Source organism: Lontra canadensis, unplaced genomic scaffold (assembly GCF_010015895.1).
Source record: "Lontra canadensis isolate GAN:19392208 unplaced genomic scaffold, GSC_riverotter_1.0 scaffold27, whole genome shotgun sequence".
NCBI lineage: Eukaryota > Metazoa > Chordata > Mammalia > Carnivora > Mustelidae > Lontra > Lontra canadensis.
Window position 1 is genome coordinate 20988086 of NW_022631021.1, and position 27457 is coordinate 21015542.

At 45.1% G+C, this 27457-nt stretch overlaps 1 protein-coding gene and 1 long non-coding RNA gene across 4 annotated transcripts; one reads left to right on the top strand and one right to left on the bottom strand.

The window, feature by feature from the left end:
• Positions 1-1136: 1136 nt before the first annotated feature.
• TFAP2B (transcription factor AP-2 beta) lies at positions 1137-27457 on the bottom strand. Of its 3 annotated transcripts, XM_032864543.1 has the most exons (9): positions 27329-27457; positions 26992-27128; positions 23821-23847; positions 22121-22579; positions 17279-17339; positions 9480-9699; positions 7704-7822; positions 5366-5507; positions 1137-2359 (listed from the first exon to the last, which is right to left on the bottom strand). In XM_032864543.1, the coding sequence occupies exons 2-9, from the start codon at positions 27070-27072 to the stop codon at positions 2059-2061; spliced, it is 1410 nt and encodes a 469-aa protein (XP_032720434.1). In that variant the 5' UTR covers positions 27073-27128; positions 27329-27457; the 3' UTR covers positions 1137-2058. The 3 variants fall into 3 exon arrangements, with proteins under 3 accessions (XP_032720434.1, XP_032720436.1, XP_032720435.1); XM_032864545.1 differs by lacking the exons at positions 26992-27128; positions 27329-27457 and adding an exon at positions 24040-25009; XM_032864544.1 differs by lacking the exons at positions 23821-23847; positions 27329-27457 and having other exon boundaries at positions 26992-27299.
• On the top strand, positions 10300-10892 carry LOC116871710. Its single transcript, XR_004383487.1, has 3 exons — positions 10300-10599; positions 10706-10775; positions 10852-10892. It is a non-coding gene; the product is annotated as an uncharacterized LOC116871710 (long non-coding RNA).

Sequence of the window (27457 nt, forward strand, 5' to 3'; positions counted from 1 at the left end):
ACCCAGATGGTCCCAAAGGAGCTAGTGGTAGATGGGCTGGGATGTGACATAAACTGTTGCTTGGACCTTCCTGGTGACCTGAAACCAGCTCCCTAACTCCCTCCCCCATAAAAGTGTCAGCGCAAAGCTCCCAGCAGGTGCCTAAACCCCAATCCTCCAACCTTCCCCCAAAGCCAAAGCCCATGGGGTGGCAGAACTGAGAGTCCCCGTGGTTCCTATGTGTAAATCCTGCAGAACAGACATCTGGATCTTTATCTTTCAGGGGTGTTGCAAAGGTCCTAAGGTCTACTTTGTATAAAGAGGCCCGTGCATCAACACTAAGTTTAGAGACCACTGAGGGTGGATTTCCCCACTGCTTTGGGGAGGGTGGCGACAACAGGTTCCAGATCTTATGTCATGATAATGCTCAGATGAAGCCCAAGAAAGGAGTAGAGCTGCCAGAATGAGAAACATTAAATGCAGGAAACTTTATCTACTGGGAATAGTCTCAGTGTATACAGACGGTAAAATTCAAAGCTGAAATACATCTCCTTTCACTCTGCATTCATTAGTTTGCCATTATATGCCAAAAGAAGTACGCATCTGGGAAGGGGGGAGTGTCTCATTCATAAAGCATCTTGTAAGAAAGCAATTGTGGCTGAAACACGAAAGCTTGCAGCACCCTCCTACCCACAACCACTGGACAAGCTGCTTCTTTACGCGCTAGAACAGCAATCACCAAAGAGCCCAAGGAAATGGAATCTATTTCAAAAGCAGGGCAATATTGCTAAAATATTGGGCTCCAAGAACCCTTACTCTTCTCCCCTAAAATTCATTTTTCAGCTCCCCCTCCCCTGGAATTCCGTGTTGAGGTATCTGTTAGCAACTAGACTCAAAGCAGCTTCAATCTCTTATTGGCCACTTTCTAAATTATTCCCTTTGAGCTTCTTTAAAGAAGTGCACCTGCAGAATTCTGACACAGAGGCTTTGATTAAAAAGGGATCGGATTTTTTTTTTTTCTCTGTACCTTATAGATTGTGTAGGAAGCCCAAGTCCTCTTTGAAGAAGCTCATAAACCATGCGGGCAAAGCTTTGGAAAACAGAAGAGAATGAAATGGTACATACCCCTTCGAAGGAATTACATACTAATCAACGTATTCATATTGTGCTTTTTTTTTTTTACTATGGTTCTTAAAATTGGTAGATGACACAAATAAAACAAATTCAAGATTCTCTGTATGCAGATGCTGGCCAGGCTGGGAATTAGTAACATTTCTGAAAGGAACTGATGATGAGTCTGAATCAACTTAATCTGGATTTTCCTCAGCCGCAGAAGCCTCTGCTCCGCTGGCTGGTGCCCCACCGGCATCACCGCGGGCCTCCCTCCCCGCCCGCCCTCGCCCTCCCAAGGGTGCCAACGGCCCGGGAGCTGGGCGCCGGTGAGTTAAGAACGAAGGGTGGGGCGGGGGCGGGGTACCGAGGGGACTGAAACAACGCAAAGGGGCTAACCACACTCATTTTCATCCCGGAAAATTCCCGTGACAGCTTGTGGGAAGGAGGGCGGGCAACGTAGAAAAGAGTGGCTGGGAGAGGGGTGAGGTGAGGTGAAAGGGTGGGGACTGCGAGAGAGTTTCCTAAAAAAATATTAAAAATTAAAGAGTTCGTGCGTCTCAGTCAACCAACTCTCAAAGCACTGACACCAACGTTTCTCCGATTTTCTTCCAATAAGTTAGTGTTTTCTCATGTTTAGTCTTATGTTTATTTTCCAAAGGGGGAAAATCATGGTTTTCTTTTATTATCAGTATTACTAAGCTCGAAAGAACCGAAGTGGAAAATCCAGACGTTTGTCTCCAAGTGTATCTTGAAATAGACACTGAGAACCGATATTGTTGCTCCGTTGTACGCCTCAGTTTTTTAAGTTATTTAGCTCTTTTTTAAAATTTGATTGTATGTGTATTCTACCTAATATAATTCTTCCAAGCCAATCCAACATTTTAAAGCTAAAATTAAATTTTTTGTTTTCCTTTTGTATTTAAAACATTTTTCTTTCTTTCTTTCTTTCTTTTTTTTTTTAATTTTTCATTTCCTGTGTTTCTCCTCCTTGTCGCCAGTTTTACTACCTGGGCCTTCCCCAGACGTGTGCCTGTTAGTGGTGGTGTTGTTCAAGAACATCTTGTCCATGCCTTTGAGCGCCTCGGTGAGATAGTTCTGCAGGGCCGTGAGCGCGGCGCAAATGGCCGGGGCGCCGAAGCCGTGCGTGATGAGGCTGAAGTGCGTGAGGCAGCTCTGGATCCCCGGCTCCAGGATGGGGCTAGGCCTGCTGTTCCCGATGGGCGTCCGGTCCTGCGCCAGCAGATCCGTAAATTCTTTACAGAGTTGCCTGCGAAGAAGGGAAAGGAATGGGGGGCGGGGGGGGGGGGGAATCATTCAGTGTCGTTGTCATTGGCATTAGAAAGGAGACGCTCACACAAGCCCAGAGGCGCCCGGTCACCATAGAGCCGGAGAGCGAGGCTAATGTGGACGATTCCGCTCTGTTTCCCTTCCCAGCGCTCTCCCTTCTGGAGCAGCTGGGACTAGAAGGAAAGCGGGGGTGGGGAAGTTATGCACCCCTTCTATCCCAAAGCCTTGCCTTTTTTTTTTTTTTTCTCAAATCCAATCTTTCCCCCCATCATTCCAGGACCGCTTAAAGTCTGCGTGGGAAATTCGCTAGGCTTTAGCATTTGGATTTGAATATTCAGTAATTTTTGGCTCTTACCTGGCAGTTTTGTAAAAAAACAAAAACAAAAACAAAACCCTTCCCCCTTCTCTCCTCTGCCTCGCTAACCTCTTGGTGATCAGACTCAAAAAGCCCTGAAAGATTTAAGCCCCTGAGCCACAAGCCTGTCCCTGGCACAGAAGCAGATTGCCGGAGACTTGCATGGCCCAGGGCATGCAACTGTTTATTCCAGGAGAGAATGCTGATTCCATTTAAAGCAAAAATCTGTTTACCTGTAGTATTTGGGGAGGAAGATATGTTTTCCCCCCTTTTCCCCTTTTCACCCTTTCTTTTAAGCACAAGCTACTGAAAATCATTGTACAACAGGATTGTTGTCAATATAAAAGGATTCCTACATTGTTTAAAAAAAAAAAAACCTTAACCATCTACAGGTAGGTGTTTAAGACACGGGAGGGTAGATTTTTATTTGTTGAAGGTTTTTATTTCCTCAAGGCAACTACAATTTAGAGGAATCTTTCAGCCTTAGAAATCCTGCGTGCCTAAGTATGAATTAAGCTTATTTGAGAAATTTTTAATATAGGAGGTGGACAAGAGGGTTAATATAGGAGGGTTTTAGCCCAGAAGGTCCAATGGCTTGGCTCTGCTACCAGTCAGAGGAATGACATCCCAAAGGCCATAGCCTTTCACAGACTGGCAGACATCTCCTGTCAGTCTGTTTCCACTGGTTGTGGGAGGGTGGGGGGGGGGCGCGGTGAGAAAGAAGAAAAACTACAGAGTTCCAGTCCCAACCCCTCCACTCTCTTCATGGCCTGACATTTGGGGACATGTGGAGCCTGGACAACAGGTAAACAAGGCAGGTACCTACAGGCCCATATGAGTGACCCTGGGGCATCCTTTGCCAGGGAGATTACTCCCAGGAGGAGTAATGGCTGAACGAGACAGAGAATACATCCCCCGACTCCCACCTGCAGCAAGAGAAAGGGTTTTGGTTTTAAGACTGGCGGGTAGAGAATCCTAACAGACACCATCTCTCTACCGTCCCCACTACTGGTTTCTCAACTCGAAATGCACACCTACATCCTTAAAACCAGGAAAAGATAGGTAAGGGTTCTATCTATCTAAATAGGTTAGCTCTTAAGCCTGGGGTACTTCAGAATCACCTGCAGGGCTCAAATGCGCATATCCATGCCTCTGCCCCCCCCCATTCCAATTCAGGGAGCTTGGGACTAGGTCCACAAATAAATACCTTGGAAAAGCTCCCCAGATGATTCTGATACTGACCCCAGGTTAAGAATTGGTGTTCTAAGTGAAGTTACAGGATTTCAAGAGGTGATGAGGTGGGGGAAGTTACAAGCATTCCTTAGGGAAATCCTATTACCTGATTTATACACTTTAGTTTTATTTTTTCCCCAAAGTACATTTATTCTTTCATGAAGCACCAACAGTTCCCCGACCATCAGAGAGAGAGGCAAGGGGCAGAAGGGCAATAGATCTATTACATTGCTAGTTGGTGCGTCAGAAGGAAACCTTCCAAAAAAGAGGATGGGTGCCAGGTTTTGATCGTTGGAAGAGATGGTTAAGGAAGTCTCTCCTTAAGTCTGTACTCATTACCAAAGTGCCAAAAAGGAAATTCTGAACTGGGGAGAACAAATGCTTGGAGTCAAACATTCTAAATCTTCAAAGCCCAAAGCAGGGTCTGTAAGCAATTAAAGTTCTGGGACATTAATATTTTTTGACCCTGCGGAAAGGGGCAATCAAATTCCAATCACGTCTCAAAAACATCTGGACAAATTTGAGCAAATGATTTTTCAGCCTTCCATATATTTCTTTAAATTACGCTGTCAACGGAACAAACCGCGTCCTCCAGCACTAAATAAATGAGCGCCGCTGTTTGGGCCCAGCCTGCGAGAGAAACGTGCGGGTGCACGCAGCGCCGCCCACTGCAGGCCTGAGCCGGCCATAAAACACCAACAATATGACACCGAAGCCAAAGACAGGAGTAAATCAAATAAATAGAAAACCCACTGTAAAAGTTCAAATGAGCTCTAGACCTAAATTTAGCCAGAGATTTACTATTTTCCCCTCTGGAGTTGTAGTAAATTTTGCGTCTGTGGAAGATGCCAAACAGCAACGTCGGAAAGAGAATAATTAGAGCTGTGGGTAGAGATGGGTGCACGTGGGTGACATAAAGACACCCGGAGCATGCATATGACAGAGAGGGGTCAACCTTTCAGAAATGCGCACCTAGGGATCTGGGGAAGAACTCGAACAAGGACCAACCCAGAGAAAGTCTGCCTGGTCTCCCCAGGGTTGGGGAGAAGAACTATAAAAAGCCTGGATTCATATTAATAAAGCCATTCTCCCCCCCACACACAAACTTGGTAATAGAGCAGACCCAGATAAACCCAGAGTCCATAATCAACCTGGGTAGGGAGGAGGGAGGAGAGAGGAGAGAGAGAAGGGCAGCAGGGTGGAGCCCGGAGAGCTCCTTGCCAGCAATCCACAGGCTGCAAAAGCTGCTTCTACCACTGAGCTGCTTCCTTGCTCCACCAGTGGGGGCTGCATTGCCTCCCCAGCACTTACCCCCCTCCCCGCCCCCCACGCCCCCTGCCCGAGGAGTTGATGAGGTGATGCAGCAGGGTGGGAGGGCTGAGGGTCTGGGACACTCACTTGGTAGCCAGCAGCATATTCTTTCGGGAATGCAGGTCACTGGGGTCGGTGTGCTGCCGGTTCAAATACTCCGAAACAGCTTTAGCAGGAAACTCTGTTTCACAAATATACCCAAAATCCCGAGCTAAGTGAACAGCTTCTCCTGAAAAGACAGCAGCAGAGGTAATAATCAGTCCCCATTTCCTAATCATCCCAGGCTAAGAGATCCTTCCTAGTCAACTGTTGGTATTTACAGAAGAGACCAGCTGTTGGGGGCAAAAGCAAAGGTGAGACTGAAGCCCAAATAAAAATGACTCTCAGGCCATAAAGTTGATGGAAGAAACTTTGCTCCTGCTGCTCTTTCCAGCCTCTCCTTGATGATCCTTTTAGCGAAGTCCTAGGACATCTACGGGATAGCTTCGGGCTTCCTACATCCCATGCTTTCTCTTAAGAGAAAGATGGGCAGATGTGTTCAGGAGTCACCTTACAATTGCACCTAGACAGTTGGCTGGATATTGGAGCCAGATTTCCCTCCTCCTTTTAAAAGCACCTGTTGCACCTGCTTTAAATAAAATTTAAAAGTATTCCTATCTTTTGTATTATCTTTTGTATCTTCCTATAACTGCACTAGGAAAAAAAACCCCTCTTATTAATAACTAATATACATATAACCATAATTCCATGTGTGTACATGCCCACATATATTAAAGAACATATGTAAAACATATATGGAATAAGTGTTTCTGTCCAGCAATGAAGTATTCATTCTTTGTCAGTTCCCTGATAGGTTTCAGGTTTCTCCTTAGAGGGTCCTGTCATCATCTTCCTACTTAAGGACTTTCCACTGAACAAGATGACACAGCAACTACAGAAAACCCGGACACCTGAGAGATTCCTCGGCTAATGTGGAAGTCCATTTCAAATAAAGCATTATTACCCTTTAATGCACAGCCTTAGGTGTTCAAGGGATGATACCAAACATGAAAAAGAGATATGTTGAATTATCCCATAGTTACCATATTTTTAAGGGGCATGGCTTACTTTTAATCATCATCATTACAGTAACAAAAAAAAAAGACTTCAGGCATGATGCTTACAATGATCTAGATCCATAAAACTGAAAACTGCCAAATGAATATTGGAATTTCAGTAGTTTTCCTGTTTCGTCCCTTCTCCACCCAAATTCACATCTTGGACAGAGATTAACTTGACTGCTTTTACAAAATAAGGACAGTGATATTAGTAATTCCCTGAAGGGCAAAAAACAACCTCCCACCCCACCCCACCCCACTCCCAGGGGCTGAGTCAACTGCTAATAAGTGTGATAAGGAAATTTGGTGACTGCTGCCCCTGGAGGGTAAGTTTGGGCCAGACAATTTTGCCTTAAAGATGGCAAAGTGCAAAGCCTATGAATGTGATGACTTTATGGTTGTTAATTGCATGTTCTAAGATCTCCAAAAATCAGTTCACCATAGGAGTGTCATAATATCACATCCATAAAATAGAAAAAAAAAAGACTAACATGTTAGACTCTAGAGAAAATTCTACTTCCTTCATTAGGACCATCTGGCTGTATTTCCTATCCCTTCCCCATCCTGCAAATTAACTGCAGATCCTCTTGTTCTCAACTGTGTAGAAGATCCTGTTTATTATATACCATAAATATCATTCCCAGCCCCAAAATGATGAGCAAATTAGAATGTGCTTGTTTTAATTATGGGCCTTTAATTCACAATCAATGAATCTTCACAGAAGGTCCTATGTGACTCCCCTCCTTGTTTCCTCACCACCACCCTCGATCCCATTTTTTCCTAGGCCTCATTGGCTTCACTAAGCCAATTTCATCAATAATAAGTCCCAGGTAATCAGTAGGAGATAGGACCCTGGGAGTGGCATGAGATTTAAAATAACCATAGGGGTCACGAATGCAATAATAGTTTGATAAACTGACAATGTGTTTTCTACTACTGACGATTCAGAGGTAGAACCTGGGAAGGAGAGAGGTCTAGAATGCATTGCTGCTTCCGGAGTTACCTTGCAAGAGTTCATGCAGAGGGGTTTCACACACTGCATCCTGCACCTGATGGCAGAGGTGACCCCTGCACTGCTTTAACGCCTGGACCTGAGCACTCTTCAGAGCTTAGGGACCCTCACACATGTCCCTTTGCCTCTCTGCAATTGCCAGCTCCCTCTAAGTAAAAGGACCTTTGAACTTCTCTCAGGCAGCCGCTTGACATCAAACTCATAAGGGCACAACAATCGCAATGATTTCCAGTTAATCATGAAATGTGTAAAATGTCAGCCTTCAGCCAACAGTTAAACTCAGCCACTTCGTGAAGTGGCCACACGTCTTGCTTACCTTCCACCAGGGAGGTGAGTAACGTGACATTTGCTGCTTTGCGCCTGCCCGCGGGTAAATTCAAACCGATTTTTTCTAGCCTTTCTCGCAAAGATCTCCCCCCATTTTTCGATTTGGCTCTGAAATTGCAAGAATTAACATTCTGATTAACCTCAGAGTGTTCCCGAAACAAAGTTTAGACTTAGCAATCTAAAGCCCAGTGGAGCTTGAAGAGGTTTTAACTCGAGGTTAGCACATTTTCCCCCTTTCCTTTTGGTTATTTGCTGATAGTATGCTGAGGTTTGCTTAATTTCTGCAATACAGAGCATAAAAAAAAAAAAAGTTGAGTCTTTTTTTTTTATCTCGTGAGGAAAAAAAAATGATACCAGATGGGAATAATTAGGGTTTAGGTTGTGGGTCCAGAAAAGGTAGAAGTTGCATAGGCAACACACAAGCTCTTTCCTTGTAATGGAGCCAGTTAGGTGAACATAAACTGGGCAAGCACAACCTTTCTGAAAAGAGGGAAAGAACTGGGTGGTTCAGAGAGAAGGCACTAACTAGCTGAAACAGGTGGGGTTTTCCAGGAAGGAAGGGGTCAAGAGTCGATATAAAATGGGAGTTGGGTTAAAAGGGGAAGGAAGACTGAAACATGAAACCAACATGATGATGGTAATCGCAGTAACTGTTAAACTAACACTTTAGGGAATTTAGTTATGCGATAAGCACTGTATATTGATTATCTCACTTAATCTCATAGCAAGTTTTATACACACACGCTCAATGCCCAGGGGTGATTGAAAGAAACTTCCACACTCTGGGGCTCAAAGGGCTCACTCACTTCAGGAGAGCAGAGCAAGAGGATTCAAAGTGAGAAAAATCCATGAGTCACACATTTACTTCCTCCCCAAATTCTCCCTCTATGTGTTAAATTCTGGGCAAAAATACAAGAAAAAAAAGTTACTCTGACCTCTCTTGTGGTACTGTTCACACAGCCACTTTCAGGGAAGAAAGGGACTTTCAACTCCCCAAAGAGGCTAACTTGAAAAGTTCATCTCCTACAGTGTTACCTTCATATTAGAGACACTACCAAATTGCCCTCCCACCAGGCACAGGCAGAAATTCCGGGGGAAGGCTGTAAATCTGAAGATAAAAGCCATCTCTTCCCCCATTTTCCCAAAGGAGTCTATGGAGTGTCTTCTTCCCATATTAAGGAGCACTTGAATGCCCCCAAGAAATAACTATTCCTATTTCATTGTTATTATTGGTGGTGTTCTTACTGAAGACAGGAGGTCGCAAGTCTAGCATGGAATTTTTCAAACTGCAGGGAACAATGCCTTGGTGGGCAGTGAGTGACCAATTTAGTCGGCTGCCAACCATATTTTAAAACAAAACAGAGCAATATTACAGTACATTACTGGTACAAAGCAGGTTACTCCATGAAACGTCTGTTTTAGATAAGTGTGTGTAGGTTCTGAGTCTCACTCAGGCTACAGAATGCCCTCCAAGTGTCCCGGGGAGAAAAAGAGCCAGGCGCCAGGCACAGGGCAGGGAGAGAGGGAGGTTCCCAGCACTGACAACAGCGGGAGAGCGAGCGGCGCGTGCTTGCGGCGCGTGGGTCCCAGGGCGGCGGCGTCTGCGCGCGCGGCCCCCAGCACGTGGCGGCCGTGGCTCTCTGCACGCTCAGCGCCGGGGCCGCGCGCTGGACGCCCGGTTGCTAGGCAACTGCGTCCGGCTATCGGCTGGTTTCCGGGAGAGCCCTCTTCCTTCACCCCGTAATAACCGGTTTGGGGGTTTTACCTTCTGAGGACGCCGCCGAGGAGAGACGCGTTGAGGCATTCGGGGGGCGAAAGCCGTCTCTGAACTTCCCCCACAGTTACTTTGTACTTTGAAGTTGAACTGAGCAGAGACAGACGGCCGGGGACCGAGCAAAATACCTCGCCGGTGTTGACGGACATGCCTCCCAGGAAGCCATCTTTATTCATCATCAGAGAAGTCACAGATTTGGGAGGAACCGGAACTAGAGAGGAAAAAAAAAAAAATGCCATAAAGGTGACCGGGTTTCGATCCTGGTGACCGGCTGATAGAATGTGTCGGTGCGTGCGCAGGGGCGAGGCCACAGGACAGGCGCCAAGTGGAAAGCTGGAGGAGGAAGTGTTTGTTCCAGTAGGGCTGCCGTGCGTTCAGAGCACTGTGTACAAACAAATGGAAAAGCCATCACTCCTCTGGAAACTTACCCCATGTGTGTAGACCTATGCGTGTCGCTTGCCACAGTCCCGCTCACTATATAAATCAGGAAAACTCACGGCCTAGAGTTTGGATTGTGCTGCGAAACCCGGCGAATCCTATTTCATCATGTGCTAGCTTGTGACCTGAGACATCTCAGTGAACCTTTCTGAATCTCAGATTCCTCAACGGTCTCCTAAGGCTAATAACCACATTTGGTGCTGAAGTCTGAAAGTGATTATACTATAAATGATATAAAATGGTAATATCGGTGTTCTTTATGGGAACCCCTCCCTCCTTTCCTATTGGACCCATTTATGTGGTCATCACTGGAGAGCACAGGAGAGTGGGCCCTATCAGAGACACTGTGCTCAAGAACAGCCAAGTAATACCATTATGCTTGGGCTCAAAGGAGATGCTCATTGCTCCAGAGTGGATCTCATTCTTCTCTACATCATAACAATACATTCATTTAGAAGTGAACCCAAATGCTCCTCTCCAGTGAAAGCAATTCCACAGTGACATGAATTTTGTTTACAAATTAACTAAAGCGCAGGCTGGTGATTGGAGCAGTTATGATTTACAACAGGTGCCCTGATCAATCAACCAATCACTCTAATTCATGTGAGCGGAGGTCTTGCCTTGCCCCAGTTGTTTCATTTCGGCAAGTAATTGATAACAAACCGCACTCAAGGTATGTTTTATGCAGAAGTTAATAAGAGCTGACAGCTGGTTGCCACTGCTACTACCCAGGCTCATTCAGTCTCTCCAGCCTGTATGTCTGTTTAATTGTGTTTCAGTGTCATCTGTACCTCAGGAAGAGGCGGGGCTCAGTAGAACCAGAAGGCTGGGAATGAGGAATAATGAATGGTCAATGTCCCAGTTCTTGCTGGCCATCTTACTCCCTCGGAGTTCTACACAGCTGAAGCCCATTCTCTTTCTGCAGGTTCTAGAAGCCACAGGGCAGGTGACTTTTCCTGACTTGCCTCACACCTTAGCTACTTCCAGTGGGATATGAAGCTCCCAAATCTTCAAACAGTATTTGTTGAACATGCATCTGTCATGAAAAAGGTTTCCACTCCTTCTCTTTAATAAACACAATGTCTCATCCTATAATCCTGGTAGGGGAAAGATCAGCTCTTTCCACCATCTCGAGCCTAGAATACTATATATCAAACAAGGTGCACAACCTCCCTTGTATAGAACAGAATAACCAACACTGAGTATTTTTGTGACAGCTTATTCTCTCTACTACAGATTCTGCCATTCAGACCTCCATGATTGTCTAGAAACTGCTGAAAGCCAGGTAGGTCCCAAATTTCTTATTTATTAGGAATTGCATTTGGCCCTTTAGAAACTTCTTGTGGAAAAGGATTTTCCTAGGAGAATGGATGGGGGTTCTGGACCATTCCCTTTTGCTACTTCTTAGTACACATTTTGGTATATCTGGATCTGTCTACAGAGTCCAAAGCCTTGTCTCAGGGCAGGTGAATGATGTTAGGTAACAGATTGGATCTTCTGCACAGCTGTGATGGTGGTGGGGCACAACAGAGGGTGCTTTCTTCTTTCTGATTCCCCTCATGATATTCTTATCAGTGAAGCTGCTTCCCATTTGAGAGTGAGCCAAATTTAAAAAGTCCAAGTGCAAGTATTAATTAAATTTGAGTAAAATATGGAGTTAAAGTTATTTAAAAGTGAGTGATTTGGGTGGGAACACCCTGTTATTTAATTCTCTTATACAACATCTACATCTGTTTTGATCCGTCTTATTCTTTGCAATACTCTCAATTTTCATCTTTCAGATTCATATTCAAAAACTCTAAGCAAATAATTTATGATCATAGGAATTAACATCAGATAATCTTGGAGAAACTTTTCCCCAAAATACAGATGATGGCCTTTTGTAATTTTAACATGGTAAGAACTATAGAAATAAACTGCACAAAAATCTACCTTCGACACTCAGCAATGTTTTTATATTTAATATTTAATACTATTAAATATTTTTTAGAAAGAATATTTTAACAATAAAGAACCTCGCTAAGCTGAACATAGTAAGTTCAGTTCCAATTTCCCATATTGGACAACAAAATATCTCCTTAGGTGTGTAATTTATCTGCTTCTGAGAGTCCCAGTTGTCAAATCTCTTGAAGAGCCAGGCCTTTAGAGACACTTTATAACCTGCCCTCTAATTTCACTATTGTTAATTGCCTGATTTACCTGACAAGAGCCATTTCCTATGGGGAATGTATATTGTTCCCTCCTGTGGGCTGTACCTTTCACAAATGCATTATCACTTAAATATCACAAATCCAGTTAGGTTCTGTCAGCACACCACTGTTCTTCTTTTGTTGTTGTTGTTTTCCCCCCAAAGAGGCAAACTATTGGTGCAGACATGCTTCAGGTTATATTTCCATTTTCTTAATTTAAGTATAAATCATGTTCCTACCCTCTACCCTCTCATCTTTAGGTTCTAACCCTCTCCTACTCTGGCCTTAAACCTAGACCCTAGACTAGGTCTAGGTAGAATAGATCCTACCCATTTCTTGTCCTAACTTTCCTTAAAATCCCTAGCACTATTATCTACCTTCCCTTCCACTCTCACACCTGCTTAGCTCAGCTGATTAACCCCATATTTTATTCTCTTTGTCTTTTCCCTTCTGCTTTCCTCCAGCTTATCAATAAACCCAGAAAGCAACAGGGCCCGGTTGATTTGTTAGTAATTATGAGCACACTGTTCCTGCTCATGGAACCCAGAGATGACTAAGATAGGTTTAAAGCGACAGCAGGAAATAGTAAGGAAATGGAGCATAGCAAAACTCAGCGTGAAGCTTTCAGTTCTTTACATGTTTACAATTTTCTGTGCATATATTAAAACCGGTGGTTCCCCCCCCCCCGTTTGGTTCTCCATTGCATATTATGACCAACTCCTGGATGTCACATCCACAAAACTTGCTCCCCCCTTTTTTTTTTCTTGCATTATATTGGGGAGAAGAAGAAAGGTTTAAAACTGATCAATGTTTCATTACAGTGACTGGAATTTTATTTAAGAGAGAAGAAGAAAGACTGATTAGAGAAAGTATTATTCATTAGTGGACTACAGAGAGCCAAATGGTTAATAGACTAGCACTTAATCTGTATTCTTTAAACTTAAGTATGAAATTGGAGCCTTGATATCTTTGTATTTGATTGCAAACAGACCCTCTATGGCTCTGATTTGCTGGTGGCGAGGAAGGGAAGAAATGAACCCATTTAATAGATTCAAGGATAAGTCCCCCCTGAAAGATACTCAGACTTAAATATGTCTGCTACACCAAGAAGCTACCAAGAGTTTGAATATTGCTTGAAATAATTACTTCTCACTAGCAGAACATCCCCTTCCTTTATACTTGCATTGTTTCTAATCTACCTGAGGGCTAAATGTTATTTCACATGGATATATAGCACATCTATAAATGTGAGCACCAAATTCCTGGAAAGAAAAATAAAAGGATTCTTACAAAGAAAGCTGGAATATAAAGAACTACAAACATCCAGGGTTAACATCCCTCCAGGGACAAAGTCTAAGAGTCTAGAAACTGAATTGGGTCCCATCACTTACTCTGTGTGTGGGACCTTGAGAAAGTCATTTATCTTTTCTCTGTCTCAGTTTTTTCACTGGGAGTGGAGGGGGGTGGGACTTGGAGAAGAGTGACTCACCTTTCCAATTTTGAAATTCTGTGAACTCTGATTACTCCCTGGGTGGCTGGAATGTATCTTAGAATCTCCAGTTGAATAAATACCTGTTAGGATCCAAGTCAGCCCTGGAAATGCGAACTTCTTCCTTTGAGGGGAAACTCATACCTTTTCAGAGGCTCTGACACACTCTTGGTGCTTTTTACCTTCTAGGTCAGAAGGAAGAATCCTAACATTGTAATGAAATTGGCAATTTCTTCATAACCCCTCCCCCACCCCAAAGAAAATCCACACTAACCAAAGTGTTTATATGGGGAAGGGGCCAGAACTAACGGGAAAAAAGTGGGAGAGAACTGAGGTTGAACTGAAACTAACCAAACAGGATATCCCTAAGACCAATCAAAATGCCCCACAGTCACATTTGAACCTTGGATTCCAGCCATGCAAGCCTTTCCAAGAAATCCCAGCATATTTTCTGCTCTCTAAGGTGTCAAACCGATTGCATATTAGCCTCTGATTGCACCGAAAACTTTTTCTTAAAGCCTAGGTGAGCCTTTTTTTAATTTAAGCTATAGGATGGTGGCAGTGATCATTTGTATCAGTTGGGCACTAACCTGCCCCCTCCCCAGCCCAGATTCCTAATCTTAATGGAACTGAGAGTTAAGAATGATTTTTTAATGTCTCGTTGGATTTTTAGACTGTTAATGTACCGAATCCTTCTCATTATTACTTTATTGATTGCTCATTGACCAGCCCCCTTCAAATCGTATTAACCACCCTCTGCCGGTTTAGATTAGGAGAGTTTAAAAAGTACCTTTCATTACTCCCTCCACTCCTGCCTTGGAGTTGAGACTCGGCATCTTAATGGGAGCTCTAATGGGGCAGCTAAGAGGAGAGGGGCCACGGTCCCTGCCGATTGCATTAATAGCTCAAAGGGGGCCAATACAGAAAATTAGCCGTAAACGAGCTCTGGAGATCTTCAAATGAAAGAGCCATTTATCACGCTGGCTACCTTCACTCCACTCGTTTGCTCTCTCTACTGGGAACAACTCATTTCCTCTTAACTAAATTACTTCAGAAATGTCAGCTAAGCCCAGATAGCAAACATAACAAGAGAGCTAGCTTATAATCTATAGGGTGATATCAACACGGGTGAAAAATTGGACTGGTTAAATTTTAGGAGGGAGCCCTTCAATAATTAGAGTGAGAGACATAAAGATATATATCCTTTATGCCCAAGTCTTCTGGCTTCAGTATACATAATGGCAGACACATCCGAACCTGGATCAGTGGCTGCACTTTTATTAACGAGGCAGACTTTTAAAAATCTCTCTACAAAACATAATTTTTTAAAAAAAAATTGCTCTAAAAGCCCAGTAGAACATAAAGTAACCAAGTCCCTTGCTAGTTGTTGAAATTAAGAAAATTTAGTTCAGAAACTTTCTTACCTCCTTTTTAATGAAATTAATCTCTGGGAGAGATCCCTTAAAGGCGAGAGGAGGGGACAAAGATGAGAGACCAGAGGGCCAGGAAGGAGCAAGTGAATCCATACCCTTAAGTGGTTCATAGTTATCTAGAACAGTAAATCAACCACTTATTCCTATTTTACCTATGCCTCTCTAAATATAAACATATATTAGGATCTTTTCTTCATGTAATAAAGCAAATATCTGAAATATTAAATAATGGAGTTAACCTAACACTTCATATTCATACCTTGCCCTCTAACTCAACAAAGTGACTGGGATGCCACTTAGTTGTTTAAAGCTGCACAAAGTCTTTTTTAAAAAGGCTTTCAGAGCCAGAAAAAGTACTCCATGTTTTCAAAATAGAACCAGCAACTTCAGTCAATATTCTCCTTTTCTTATTACTGGAGATACCTTCTACATAGATAATCACATTTTGCTGACAAACATTTACAAGCCCTGAAACCCAAGCATCCCACATCTAAGAACATTTTCAGCTCCGTTTTGTTAAGCAAGCTAAGTTCCAAATATTTTTATTGGCCTACCTATTAATAACATTTCTGATTGGTCATCTGTTGGGCATGCCCCACTGACAGCCCAAATGTTGTTTCTAGGATACAGAACCCGTAGATCAGGGGTTCAAGTCTTCCATGAAAAGGGAGGGGGAGCTGAAACAAAAAAGCCAATGGAGAAGTGCCTCCCCACCCTCCCCTACTCACCCTCATCAACCAGCAATTAACCAAAAGAGAAGGACCCCAGAGGAAATGGTGAAAGTGAGCTGTCAGCACAGTTGCAAATCTAAGCACCAAGACTGGGTGTCTGAGCAAACCCAAAAGCTGGCATTAAAAACTGGAGTGATACTATCTAAAATAATAATAATGATAATAATAATAATAATAAAATAAAAAATGAAATGATACTATCTAAAGCAGAGAGGGAGGGATGTTTGGAGCAACACTTAAAATAAATAGTTTTGCCCCAAATCTTACTATTTCTTCTTCAGGATATTACATTCCAAAGCCAAATGGCATTATTCCAAGTACAGCTCCCCCCCCCCCCATCCTCCACCTCTTAAAGCCACTTTTTCTGTCTGTATAAAAGAAGATAATTTAGAATACCTAACCCTGTTTGGAATTCTGACTTCACAGCGCTCCTACTGTAACAGCTTGACTTTGGGTTACTTTCCAAAGCACTTTTTCTTCAATTATTTTTGTGAGTGTTATGTGGCTCAAATTAATCATAAATGACTGAAGCTAGAGATTGTTGACACCAAATATAAGGACAGGCCTTTTTCCAGAATCGATAAGCAAGGGTTACAGTAGTTAAAATTTTATCTCCAAATACCAGTTCTTGTGATAATTAAAGATTGCACTGTTTACACATTCAGGCTCCTAAATAGTGGCATGTGAGTGACATTTGGGCCTTCGGCAGCCACACTAATCACCAGGCATTCTCTCAGTGACTGTCAGAAGAGAGGGGGAAAAATTAAGCAGCTGCAATACGCCCGAAATGAGTTATTGTAATTACATTTAATTAGTTTAATTAGTTAATTATTTTGCTTACAGCTGTACAAGAGACTGCAAACATTTGTTAATATCACATGCCCTTTAACAGTATGGGGTGATTCCACAGTCACACTAAATCATGAATGCATATGTAGAAAGATTTAGGAATGGGCATAGGCTGTCTCAACGTCTTAGGATGTGCATATTTAGCAACACATTTGGCACAATTTTTTAAAACATAATAAGAGACAACTCCTAAAACACAGGGAACTGGAAACAGAATTACCACACACACACACACACACACACACCAAATACAAAAACAAGAAGAGGATCTATCTCAACAACTTTGGGTTTAGCCCAGCAAATTCCAGTTATCAATGAAATAATTATAGCACATTTTTGAAAGCAGTGTTTCCTAGTCAGTTTCATACATGATGGTAGTTCAGTTATTTAAGATACATCTAGAATTGTTACCAAATGTACCCTGAGAAAAATACCAATAGTCTCTGTCCCTCTGTGTCTTATCTGGTCTTCTGCCTTTGGTTGCCCCCACCCCCAAATTTCCTTCTTCCGGACATGCCTTTTTCATCTGGACAGCCCCTGTCCTATGACTGTGAACAAACATTTCTGTCTTCTAAAATAACTAAATCCCCCAAAGTGAAAACTCATAAAGACATGACTGCACAGGAAAACTTTGCTTACTTTTGGGAGGGATAATCCATACCTTTTTTTATGACAGACTGGTCCAATAGATTCATGCCGCTGTTATTGGCATCTTCAACTGACTGTGAATATAAAAACATCACTATTCAAATTGACTGGATATTAAAGAATTGCACACATAAATCATGTCATTCCAAACTGGAGTTTCTGTTATTTCCATTTATATTAATTCACAAAGGGAGGTTTTATTATTATCATTATTACCTCCAAATCAACATGGAAATGAAATTCACCCAAATTATAAATTCTTCCAATGGAAGCAGAGGAAAAAGGAAACTGTGAGAGACATCTGGGATGCAGTATTGGTTTAGTTATTATATTAAACATAGATGTTACACAGACATATAAAATTTTATATTATTTGCTCTTATGAATTGTGAAAATTTGGCAATAGCTGAAAGATTTTCACCAATATTAGTAAGAATAATTTCTGTTTTCAATTCTATCCCAGCACATCTTAACCCTAGAGTCATTTTACAAATACATAATAGTTTACATTATGGGATTTTAATTAAAGTCTGAGCAATTTGGAATGGAATGCAAACAGCAACACATAGGAACACGTTTGCAAGCTGGCAGGACCGCACACCCATGCAGTCCATACATGTCCTTGTGTGCTATGAATTTCTTGCTGCATGATAATCCCTGAGAGGAACCTGCACAATTTGTTCCCCACCCCCATCCTGCTGCTGCTACTTCCCAGCAAGAAACACACCTGTTAGGAGGGAAGTAACTACAGACACACAGATACAGAGACTCAGATCCTCCCAGGCAGCACCTAGGTAATGGCAAAGAGCATTCATCTTCTGTGCCACAGTCTTATCCTAAAAAAGGGAAGTTTCAACCCTGGGTGTTGGCAGCACTTCTGAGGGGAAATACCTGTTAGAATGAGTTTCTTTTCTTTCTTTCTTTTTTTTTTTTTTTGGAATGAGTTTCTTACTGTCAGGATGCACAAGAACAGAATTCTGGCTGTGTATCCCAGAGCATCCAAAAGTATTGTACTCCCTCCTCCATTTCCCAAAGAAAAATAAATACTAGGTCTTTCTAAAATGTACTGCTGCTTTCCCTGATTCTTAGAAACCTAAGTTTGGACCAGTTTGTCACCCACTCTACAGGGAAGTAAAAAGCAAAGGGCTTGAGAGTGAGGCTATGTTTTCACAGCACCTTCCACCCACTCACGCTGCATCCCCAGACAGGGCGTGTGTTCATCACAAGGAGGAGACTGTCTACCCTAAACAAGCAGCACATTAGAAATGAGATGATCTAATCGCGAAGGGAGCATGTTAATTTGTTTCTTTTCGTTTTTAATAGTCACTCTTCAGTTGTCGGAAAGGTGAGGAAAATTGTTATTCTCTGTAAGAACCGTTTTCCATGTTGCAACATGCCATGTACATATTAAGAAATAGTAAAAAAAATTCTTTTAAAAAAATACTTCATATAACTTGTTTGAAACTCCTCAGGAGACCCTGCCCCCCCCCCCCCCCCATTCCCCCCTTTTTTTGTCCTTGTGTCTACAATGCGAGGTATCCATTCAAGACAAAAATAATCGCCTGTGTCTGGGGGCGGGCTGGCCAGGGATCTGAGAGGCCAGGACCCAGGCGCCCCCACACCTCACCCTCACATCGATACGTAAATATGTATATACGCCTCATCAGCGACGTGGGGTAGTTGTGGTAGTTAATGAGAAGGCTCTTGTCTGATTTTCTATCTAATTACGGCCGCCTGCTGGGTTTTTGCACAGGATATTCACGCAGCATGCTGGCGCTTAATCGTCACAGGGAGGATCGTAAAGATTTAATTAGGACTGCATGCGGAAGCGCGGAAAAACAACTCAGACTCGTAATTACTAGACTTCTTTAGTTAAAAGTGATACCAGGGGTTGCTTTAAGATACTAGAATGTGTTCGAGAGAGAGAGAGAGAGAGAGAGAGAGAGAGGGTGTAGATTTGACAACATCCTGATATGTTTATACTCAGGGGTAGTAGAGGTGAGAGATTAGAGAGCAGACTGGAAAGAAGAGGTGTTCACGACAACTTAACTCCAAACTAGGTGTCCTCTCACTCCATCTTTCTTTCTGATGCTGTTCTTCTGAGTTTTTAACACTGCATCCCCCAACATACATACACACAATGGGTGAAATGTAGCATACCCAGAACCCAAACAGCGATTTGCTAGTTTAATAGCCCCTGCGAGTAAATTGAAATAGAAATTGACAGGGTTTTATAGTTTCGTTTAAAAAATATTAGAAGCATTTGGTTAATTAGTTCCCGTCCTTCTCTTCTCTCACGGTCGGGGCGTTGGCCCTCTGCGTGTGTGTCCGGGTCACCCAACACACCCCCACACCAAGCCTCAGCCAGGTGAGTACCCCTCGCTAGGAAGCCCATTGGCCCAGCAGCGCCCTGGGGATCTGTCTGGTCTGCCGCTGGGGGCCGGGGTTGGGGGGAGGGGCGGGGGGATGGTGGATCCGGAACACAGAACAGGTTCTTGAGATTGAACAGTGACTGAGGTCCAGGCCGAGGCACTCTCTGGTCCCTTCTTAAAAGACTGGTCGGGCGCAGCCAACCCAATCCGTTGCTGCAGGAAACGGCGAGATCCCCACAGACTCCTGTAACTTCAGCTCCCCCCACCTTGCCCCCATGCGGTCCAGATCCCTAATTCGGAAGTGGATCCTCCAAGATGGAGCAGATGGGGCACAGCCTCTGCATTCGGGGCTCTGGTCCTAGGTACATCTTCTACCCTTTCTTCGTCACCTGTCCCGTGTCACGTCAAGCACACCCGGGCCTCGGAAGGCCTGTCATAGCCGCGGAAGCAGAGATCTTCCCTGCTGCTTGGAACAGGCGTGGGGTGTCTCCCCCCGACCCCCTGCACTGAGGGTCGTCCAGATAAAGTCCGGCGAGCCACCCCACCTCGCCAGAGGAGAGGCTGCGAAGCTTCTGCGGAAGGAACCCGGCAGAGGTGTGTGGGCGGGGAGCACGCGTGGGCCGGGGCCTGAGCCTTCTCTCCTCTCGGCTCTCTGCACCTCGCTGTCCAAGTTCCGACGCCACAACTCAGCCTGCCGCGCGACGCCTGGACAAGGCTGTTCTCCCCAACACACACTGAACTGCTCATGTTCTCTCGTCCTTTGCATTTGGCCAAACACTCAAAACCTCTCTTTAATCTAAACCTAAACTAAAGAAATATATTCCCTCTTTTAGGACAGTTCAGTTGACTAAGTCACTCGGCTGCGGGGTGATGGTGACGCGGCTAGTGTGTTGGCATTGCCAACAGCATTGGTGATGAGTTGATCCACTTTCATTATCTGGCACTTTGAGCGCACCCAGGAAGGTTAATTTAAGAACTTACGCCCCCTTCCCCAAAACACACTCATTACCCCAGTACATTTTTTAAAAAGCTATTAAATATTTCTTTCTTGTATGGTATTCCAAAAAGAGCAATCCCTCCAGACAGGGATAATAAAGCTTGATTAAACCAACAGAACTATCATTCTTATTACTACGGGCAAATCCAACCACAAATCAGGTGATTCCATCATTTTTGGAAATAATAAATAACTGAATTTCCTCTGAAACAATAAACCATCATTAACTGCACACAGGCCGCATTTGATGCTGTTGCCACATTTTAACTCTTCAAAATACATTCTTTTTCAAGTAAGGTAAAAAAGGACTCAAGTACTCTTTTTTCTTCCCCATTTCATTTTTCTTTGCTTTAGAGGTATGTCTAAAATGATGCATAATATACACAACTATGCCAATGAGATGGAAGTGTCAAATACCTCTCAACCATATTTATCTTTTCTGCAGACTATTTAAATTAGGGAGCAAAGGGAGACCTGCTCAGAATCACCCAGACAGTTTTTAGAAATCATTTCTTTGATGTTTCTTTGTTTAGTTTAACCAAGTATTCTCAACCAAATCAGGCTCCATTGTGTAGGTTGCAGATGGGTTAGGGAGTGGGTGGGGGGGAGTGTTTTGAGCCTTTTGTTTTAAGAAACAAACACGTGATGCCTCTTTAACTGGGATAGTGGCTTTCTGGAGAGGAGAATATTAACGGAGGGGGAGGACTGAGGAGGGATGTGAAGAATATTGCTCCACAGTCATTTAATGGATCAAAAGGTGAAAACAATCTCCAAAATGGTATGTGTCCTCTTGGACTCCCAAGCAGAATTATGGCTTTCTGGGTCTCTCCCCACAATTATTCCATTTCTCAGGAGATGATTCTGGAACTCAGTTATCTTGAAAAAGGGCTCAGCAGCTTATGAGACATTCAAAATAGGACCCAGTTTGGACAATCATAGCACATGTTTTTCTTCCCATGTGCTTTGTCATGCTTAACATCCAGCAGGAACCTCTGGAGCCCGAGAGGACCCTGTACCTCTCTGCTGAAGCTCCAGACTCTAGGCAGCCCAGTCTGTCACCTGCCTTGTCAGGAGGCGAGGCCCACTAAGGCACATGCATGGGGAATTGGTTGGGAAGGGTACCCAGCTGGGTGGCACAAAGTACAAGGGACTAGGAAGTAGCTAAGGCAAAACAAAAAACATCTAACCTTAACTCTAATGATGCTAAACTACCAACACACACACAAATATTTTTCTCCTTCGTGATTTCATTTCAAGTGGCTCCAGCTTTCATAATCGGACCTCCAGAAATCGCCACTACAGGGCCATACCAGTACAACACAGAAACAGTTATATATGTGGTGTCCAGCTATTCCTGTTCTAAAGAGGGAAGCTACCTCCCCCAGAAGACAGGGAGCTGCCCCTCCCCCACACCTCCCATCTCCCAGGGGCATTCGCTATTTATTTATTTATTTATTGTCCTTTTCATTTGTTTGTTTGTGGTTACCTGGACGTCTTCCATTCCGGGATGGCCGAGGCCGTGCAGCGAGAGGCTGTCACCCATGCCCGCGTCCAGGCCGTGGTGCGCCGAATGCAGCAGCACGTCTGGCCGGCGGACCGAGTGGTAGTCCCTCCGGGGGTCGAGGCCCGAGAGCTGGGGCAAGGCTGCCCGAGGCTGGGGCAGGAGAGAGCCGGCTTCCGAACCCACTTCTTGCCGCTGCCGTTGTCCCCAGGGATGCTGCTGGGGCTGGTGCAGTGGGTTCAGGGAGTAGGGGTCGTTGACGTGGGAGTAGGGATCCTGGCTCTGGTGGTAGGGAAGCGGTTGGTAGGGAGGCGGGAAGTAGGGCGGCTGGAAGTCTGACGACGGGGTGTGGGACAGCGGCGGGGCGCTGGAGTAAGGTCCTTGGGATACCGAGCCCAGCTGGGAGAGCCTGGAGCTGTGGCTCGGGACGCCATCGTGCCGGTCCTGGGAGCGGAGAGAAGAGAGAGAGAGAAACAGAGTGACAGAGAGAGACAGAAAGAGGGAGAGAGAGACAGAGAGAGAGAGAGAGAGAGAGAAAGAAAAAAAAAATACAAGCGACTAATGGAGAAGCCCGGCTTCCGTATATTCTTCCCAGGACAGGGAAAGCAAAAGTCTGAAACTTATACTCCCAAGTTGACTCAGAGGGCACATGATTTCAGCAATTCCAAATGCCAGGCTTTGGGGGAAAAAATGGGGAGAATCACCACTCACTTAACCAACATCTGAGCCTTGTGTTGGGAGTGTAAAGCGGGCAAAAGGAGTGAGGGTAAAGTAACTGTATGGGGAGAGATTCTAAATTCCTTGGTTAAAAATACAGTAGCCTTATACAGAGCATTCATTTCCTCTTCTGGGTATTTTAAACTATTTTTTTCTAACTCTTTCAGAGGTCCAAAGCATAACAAATGAAACTCCATACTTTTGCTGTGCTGCTCCTCCGGTTCAAAACCAACTTCTGCCCTCCATGGCAACCCAGCCGGCTGACCAAAGAGCTCCCCACAGGACCTGATAATTCAGGAGCTCTGAGGAATCTGCCTGCTCAGAGTTCCCAGTCACCCCTCCCTCCCCTCGAGGAATTAAATAATTTAAATAGTATTTGATTGGAATGACTCTCATTTGAAATCCTATCCTGAACCCATGTTAAATTAAGTTGAATTGTGGTCCTGAGGAGTTGTTTCTAAGGTTGCTTTTCTGTATTTAATGCTATTAAACTCCAGGGTGTGAAAATGAAGGACCTGGGGTTGGGAAGGGAAAAACAAGAAAAACCCAGACAACTTACTATTGGGTCTATCTGGAGTGGCAAACTAAGCGGAAGGAGAAGGGGGGAGGTGTGTGTGTGAGGAGTGTTTAAGTTTCTCCCTCTCCTCTGTGGAAATGCCTTGGTAAAGTCCCTATGGTTCTTTTTGGAGAAACAGTCACCTAAATTTCCAAACTGCAATGGCAAATAAAAAGTTTTTCTCTGAGGCCTCCCCCCTTCCCAGCTGACTCATGGAGCTCAGACGGAGAACACACAATGCAGAGAGAAGCAGCTGCAGCCTCGTCCAATTATGGTGCTAAATTACCAAGCCAAAGGCGCTCAAAGGAAGACAGAGACAGAGAGAGTGAGACACACGCACAGAGACGGAGAGACAGAGAGACAGTGAGAGGAGGGAGCATGCAATTCTGGTACAACGTGAATCCAAACTCACCATGGATGAATAGGTGTGGACTAACATCTGGAAAAAAAAGCCTGGTTACTGCTCAAAATCAAACAATGATTAAAAAAAAAAAATCAAGGAGTCCAGCAGAGAAACGAGCTGGACACAGGAGCCGAGCTTGAGGGGTTTCCAGGACAAGCCATCAAAAAAAAAAAAAAAAAAAAAATCCCCCCCCACCCCCAAACAAGATTGGCGATGCCTGTCACACACGGACAGAACTGTTCATCAGTCTCTTGCTGTCTTTTTGGCCTCTTTTCTTCTGCCGCTCTTTGGGGCTCCAGATGCAGTCCTCTTCCACCCGAAGCTGGGCTCAGACTGCTCGGGCGCCCCTTCCTCCCTCCGCTTGCCTACACCGCCTCATAATAATTGATATTCATGACTATTAATATTACACGAGTACTTTAAAGGGAGAATGGAGGACAAATGGAGCGTGAAGCAGCAGTGAGCGCAGAGCTCCCCTACTATTGTAAATGACGTTCATTCAGTGGAGAATTACTAGATGTAATCAGACGAGGGGGCTGGCAAAGGCAGACTGGGGAAAAAGTTTAGCAGGAAAGAGGCAGAACTTCAATTAACTGAGCCGGGGACACGCGTAAAGCAGCCCCTGCTCCTTTGGACAAGGCAGTGAGGGAGAGCATCGCTGGGGGCTTCTACAGAACGTAGGTGTCCTTGTTCCTGGAGAGGGACTTTCCTAATGGGAAGAGCTGATCGCCCTAGGTGCTTTGTGTGCAGATTAAAAAACAAAATAAAAAGGCGTTGCCTCATCATTTGGAGGGGAGAGGAAAGTAAACCGGTGGGCCTGGTTGTTTACAGTGACGTTTAAAGACTTGTACTGAATACTGGAGATTATGCTTACTTTCTAAAGGACAGGGGCGAGATGGGGGCTTTTCATCCCTTGTGTAGACTTTCCCTCCTTATACTGCTCATTCGACCCGTGATTTTTACCTCAGTTTAAAATATATGCAATCAATCTTCAAGTACACTAAACTTATCCTTTCCAGGCAAAGCCAGGGGCAACAGAAAACCTTTTTGGATGTTTCAGGAACCCGTTCAACTGGCCTGACTGCCATTTCTGTTAAAGTTCAACCTTCCTCCCGACTTAAAAAGGTTCCTTCCACAGGCTTGCGGGTTCTCCTATATTACTGAGCAGAAAATTTAGGCAAATAGGGATACCTGCAATATTCTCTCACCTCTCTCTTCTCCCTCCCCCTCCTCTGTCTTCTCCCCTTCTCTTCACCCCTCCCTCCCATTTTATTCTCCTGTCTCTACCCCTCTTCCACTCCACCCCCCCTCTTCCTCTCTCCCTCTGTCAGTCCTTTCTGCTCTCCCTCCCTCCTTCCCCATTTAGCCACTTACTTTTTCATAAACTAAGAACAAGTTTCATCCTGCTCACTTTTGGGAACCCACTGAAATCCCTGTATGTATATCCCGAACTGTTTACACACCGTGCCCCCGTCTCCGCCCGTCTCCTGCCCACTTCGGGCGCTTACATTCTTTAGGATACTTCTAGCGACTTCGACTTTACCATTATCCCGCCTGTTAGAGAAAGAAAAGGAGGCCGAACCGAAACAAACCCCACCAGGCGGAGGCGCGGCTCTTCGTTACAGTCAATACACAGCCACAAAAGAGGAAAGGAAAACCCTAATCATCGTTCCGCAGAAAGACGAGTCTCCTCAATCTCCCCTTCTGTCTCCGTATCTCTGTCACTCACTCACACACACGCACACACACACTTAGGAGCTGGTCGAGCTGGGGGCAGCGGGCTGCCTGCGGGACGCGGCGGCCAGGCGGCGGCGGGCCTCGGAGCCCGGGTCCGCCGGCTGACACGGGGCGGGCGGCGTCAGTCGGAGCTTACCGGCCGCTGCAGTGCGCGGCCCATTATCCGCCAGGCGGCTCCCCGCCGGGCTTTCCGGAGTGGCCCCGGCGCGGAGGGGTCGCATTTTCTCCCCCACTGGTTTGGGGGCGCGTCTGTGCGTCCCGCCGCGGCCGTTGGGTACGGCCGACCGAGCGCTCCTGGCCCTCCCAGCCCGGGACTTTGCTTCCCGTCCTCCCTCCTCGCTCCAACTTTTCCGCTTTACGGTCTCCGTCGCCCGGCTCGCCAGCTTCGACCTCCCCCCGCCTGGACTCGGCGGCGCCCGTCCTCGAAGCTCTTCTGTCTGTCCTGCCTCCCTCGACGTCTCCTCCAGCCTTCGCTTCCCTCTTGCCCTGGCACCTAAGTCCGGGTCTGCTAGGCCATTCCGCTCCGAGCGAAGTTCCGCGGGCCTCCGCCGACGTGCCCTCCCTGTCCCGCCGCGTGCCCCGCCCGGACGCCCGCCTCGCCCGCCTCGCCGCGAGCCCCGGAGCTGCCCCGCCGCCGCAGCGGTCGGCGCCCGGGACCGAGAAGGGCAGAGGCGGGTGCGGCCACGGCCCCGCCGGGCGGCAAGCGCCCACCCAGCGGCGGGCAACTTCCCCGGCCCGAGGAGAGTTGCGCTAACCCAGCGCTGGAGAGCCGGGCACGCTGAACAAGGGCAGAACATTGAGTTAAAAATGCCCAGACGCGGGGTGGTTGGACGCACTGGCCCCCAAGAAAGCAAAACACAAGAAAAAATAAAAATAGAAATAAAAGATCTGTTAGGGCTCCTTGGCTTGTGCTCTGTCTGCACCCGTCTAGCCGTCTATCTACCTCCCTCTTTCTAATTTTCCGTCCTCTACTTGGATCCGTTGGTTATTGGTTTCAGAAATATTATTGAAAATAAAAATTAAAAGCCCGAGTCTGTTACGAATGAGGCTTGAAAATCTAATGCTCTCCCACACTCAAAACGAGGAGAGCCTCTGCCTTTATCAATCCCTATTTCCTCTGCCCACATTCAGTAGCATCGCCTTCCCCATCAGAACCTTAAAGTGGGGGTGGGGGGGCGAGGAAGAGAGAAAGAAAAATAAAAGAAAAAGAGAGCGCGCGCGAGAGAAATCTCCTAACTTCAAGTAGCCAGATTTCAACCTTAAAGTTCTTTTTCCGAATAGCGAAGTCTCCCCCTTGCCCCTTTTCTAAAAGTTAGAGAAAGCTGAGAAAACCGGCCGGAAATCTACGACTAAACGCCGAAAAATATATATCAGTTGGGGTGTCAAGAAGCTCAAATTCTCTATCTGCAAAGCTCTAAGATGCATCCGGGGGTGTCGGCTCACCTCATAGATATCTTCGTACTTGACATTCTCCACGAGCTTCCAGAGCATGATGGCAGCCTGGTCTCTAGGAGGTGAGTGCATTCATGTGAGGAGCAGATGTCTGGCTTCTCAGGACTCCGCTGTCTGTAATGATCCATCTATAATTGGAAATGGGGGATACACACCAAATCCGACGCTCCTCTCCCATCGCAACTTATATCTGTTGTCTCAAACAATAGGCTGGAGAAGTAAGCCTCAGCAGAGAGAAAAACATTATTACACACACAGGAGTTAGATGCAACCCACAGACATATATATTATAAAAATCATAAACACGTATTTACACCCAGACACCCACATTGAGTTATATAAGCACCCCTGGGTCACGCAGAGTCTGCAGGCTCCGAACATGCGTTTAAAGGAGAGATAGTCGTTCATTGTGATTAATATAAATATACAGATTTAAAAACCTCTAGATGGAAAATGA

Excerpts from the sequence above, each read along its gene's own strand:
- TFAP2B (XM_032864543.1), bottom strand. The coding sequence starts at position 27,072 with ATGCACTCACCTCCTAGAGACCAGGCTGCCATCATGCTCTGGAAGCTC. Across the intron at positions 17,340-22,120 it reads CCGGAATGGAAGACGTCCAG|TCAGTTGAAGATGCCAATAA; the intron begins GTAACCACAAAC and ends TTATATTCACAG. Across the intron at positions 7,823-9,479 it reads CTCGGCGGCGTCCTCAGAAG|AGCCAAATCGAAAAATGGGG; the intron begins GTAAAACCCCCA and ends TTGCAATTTCAG.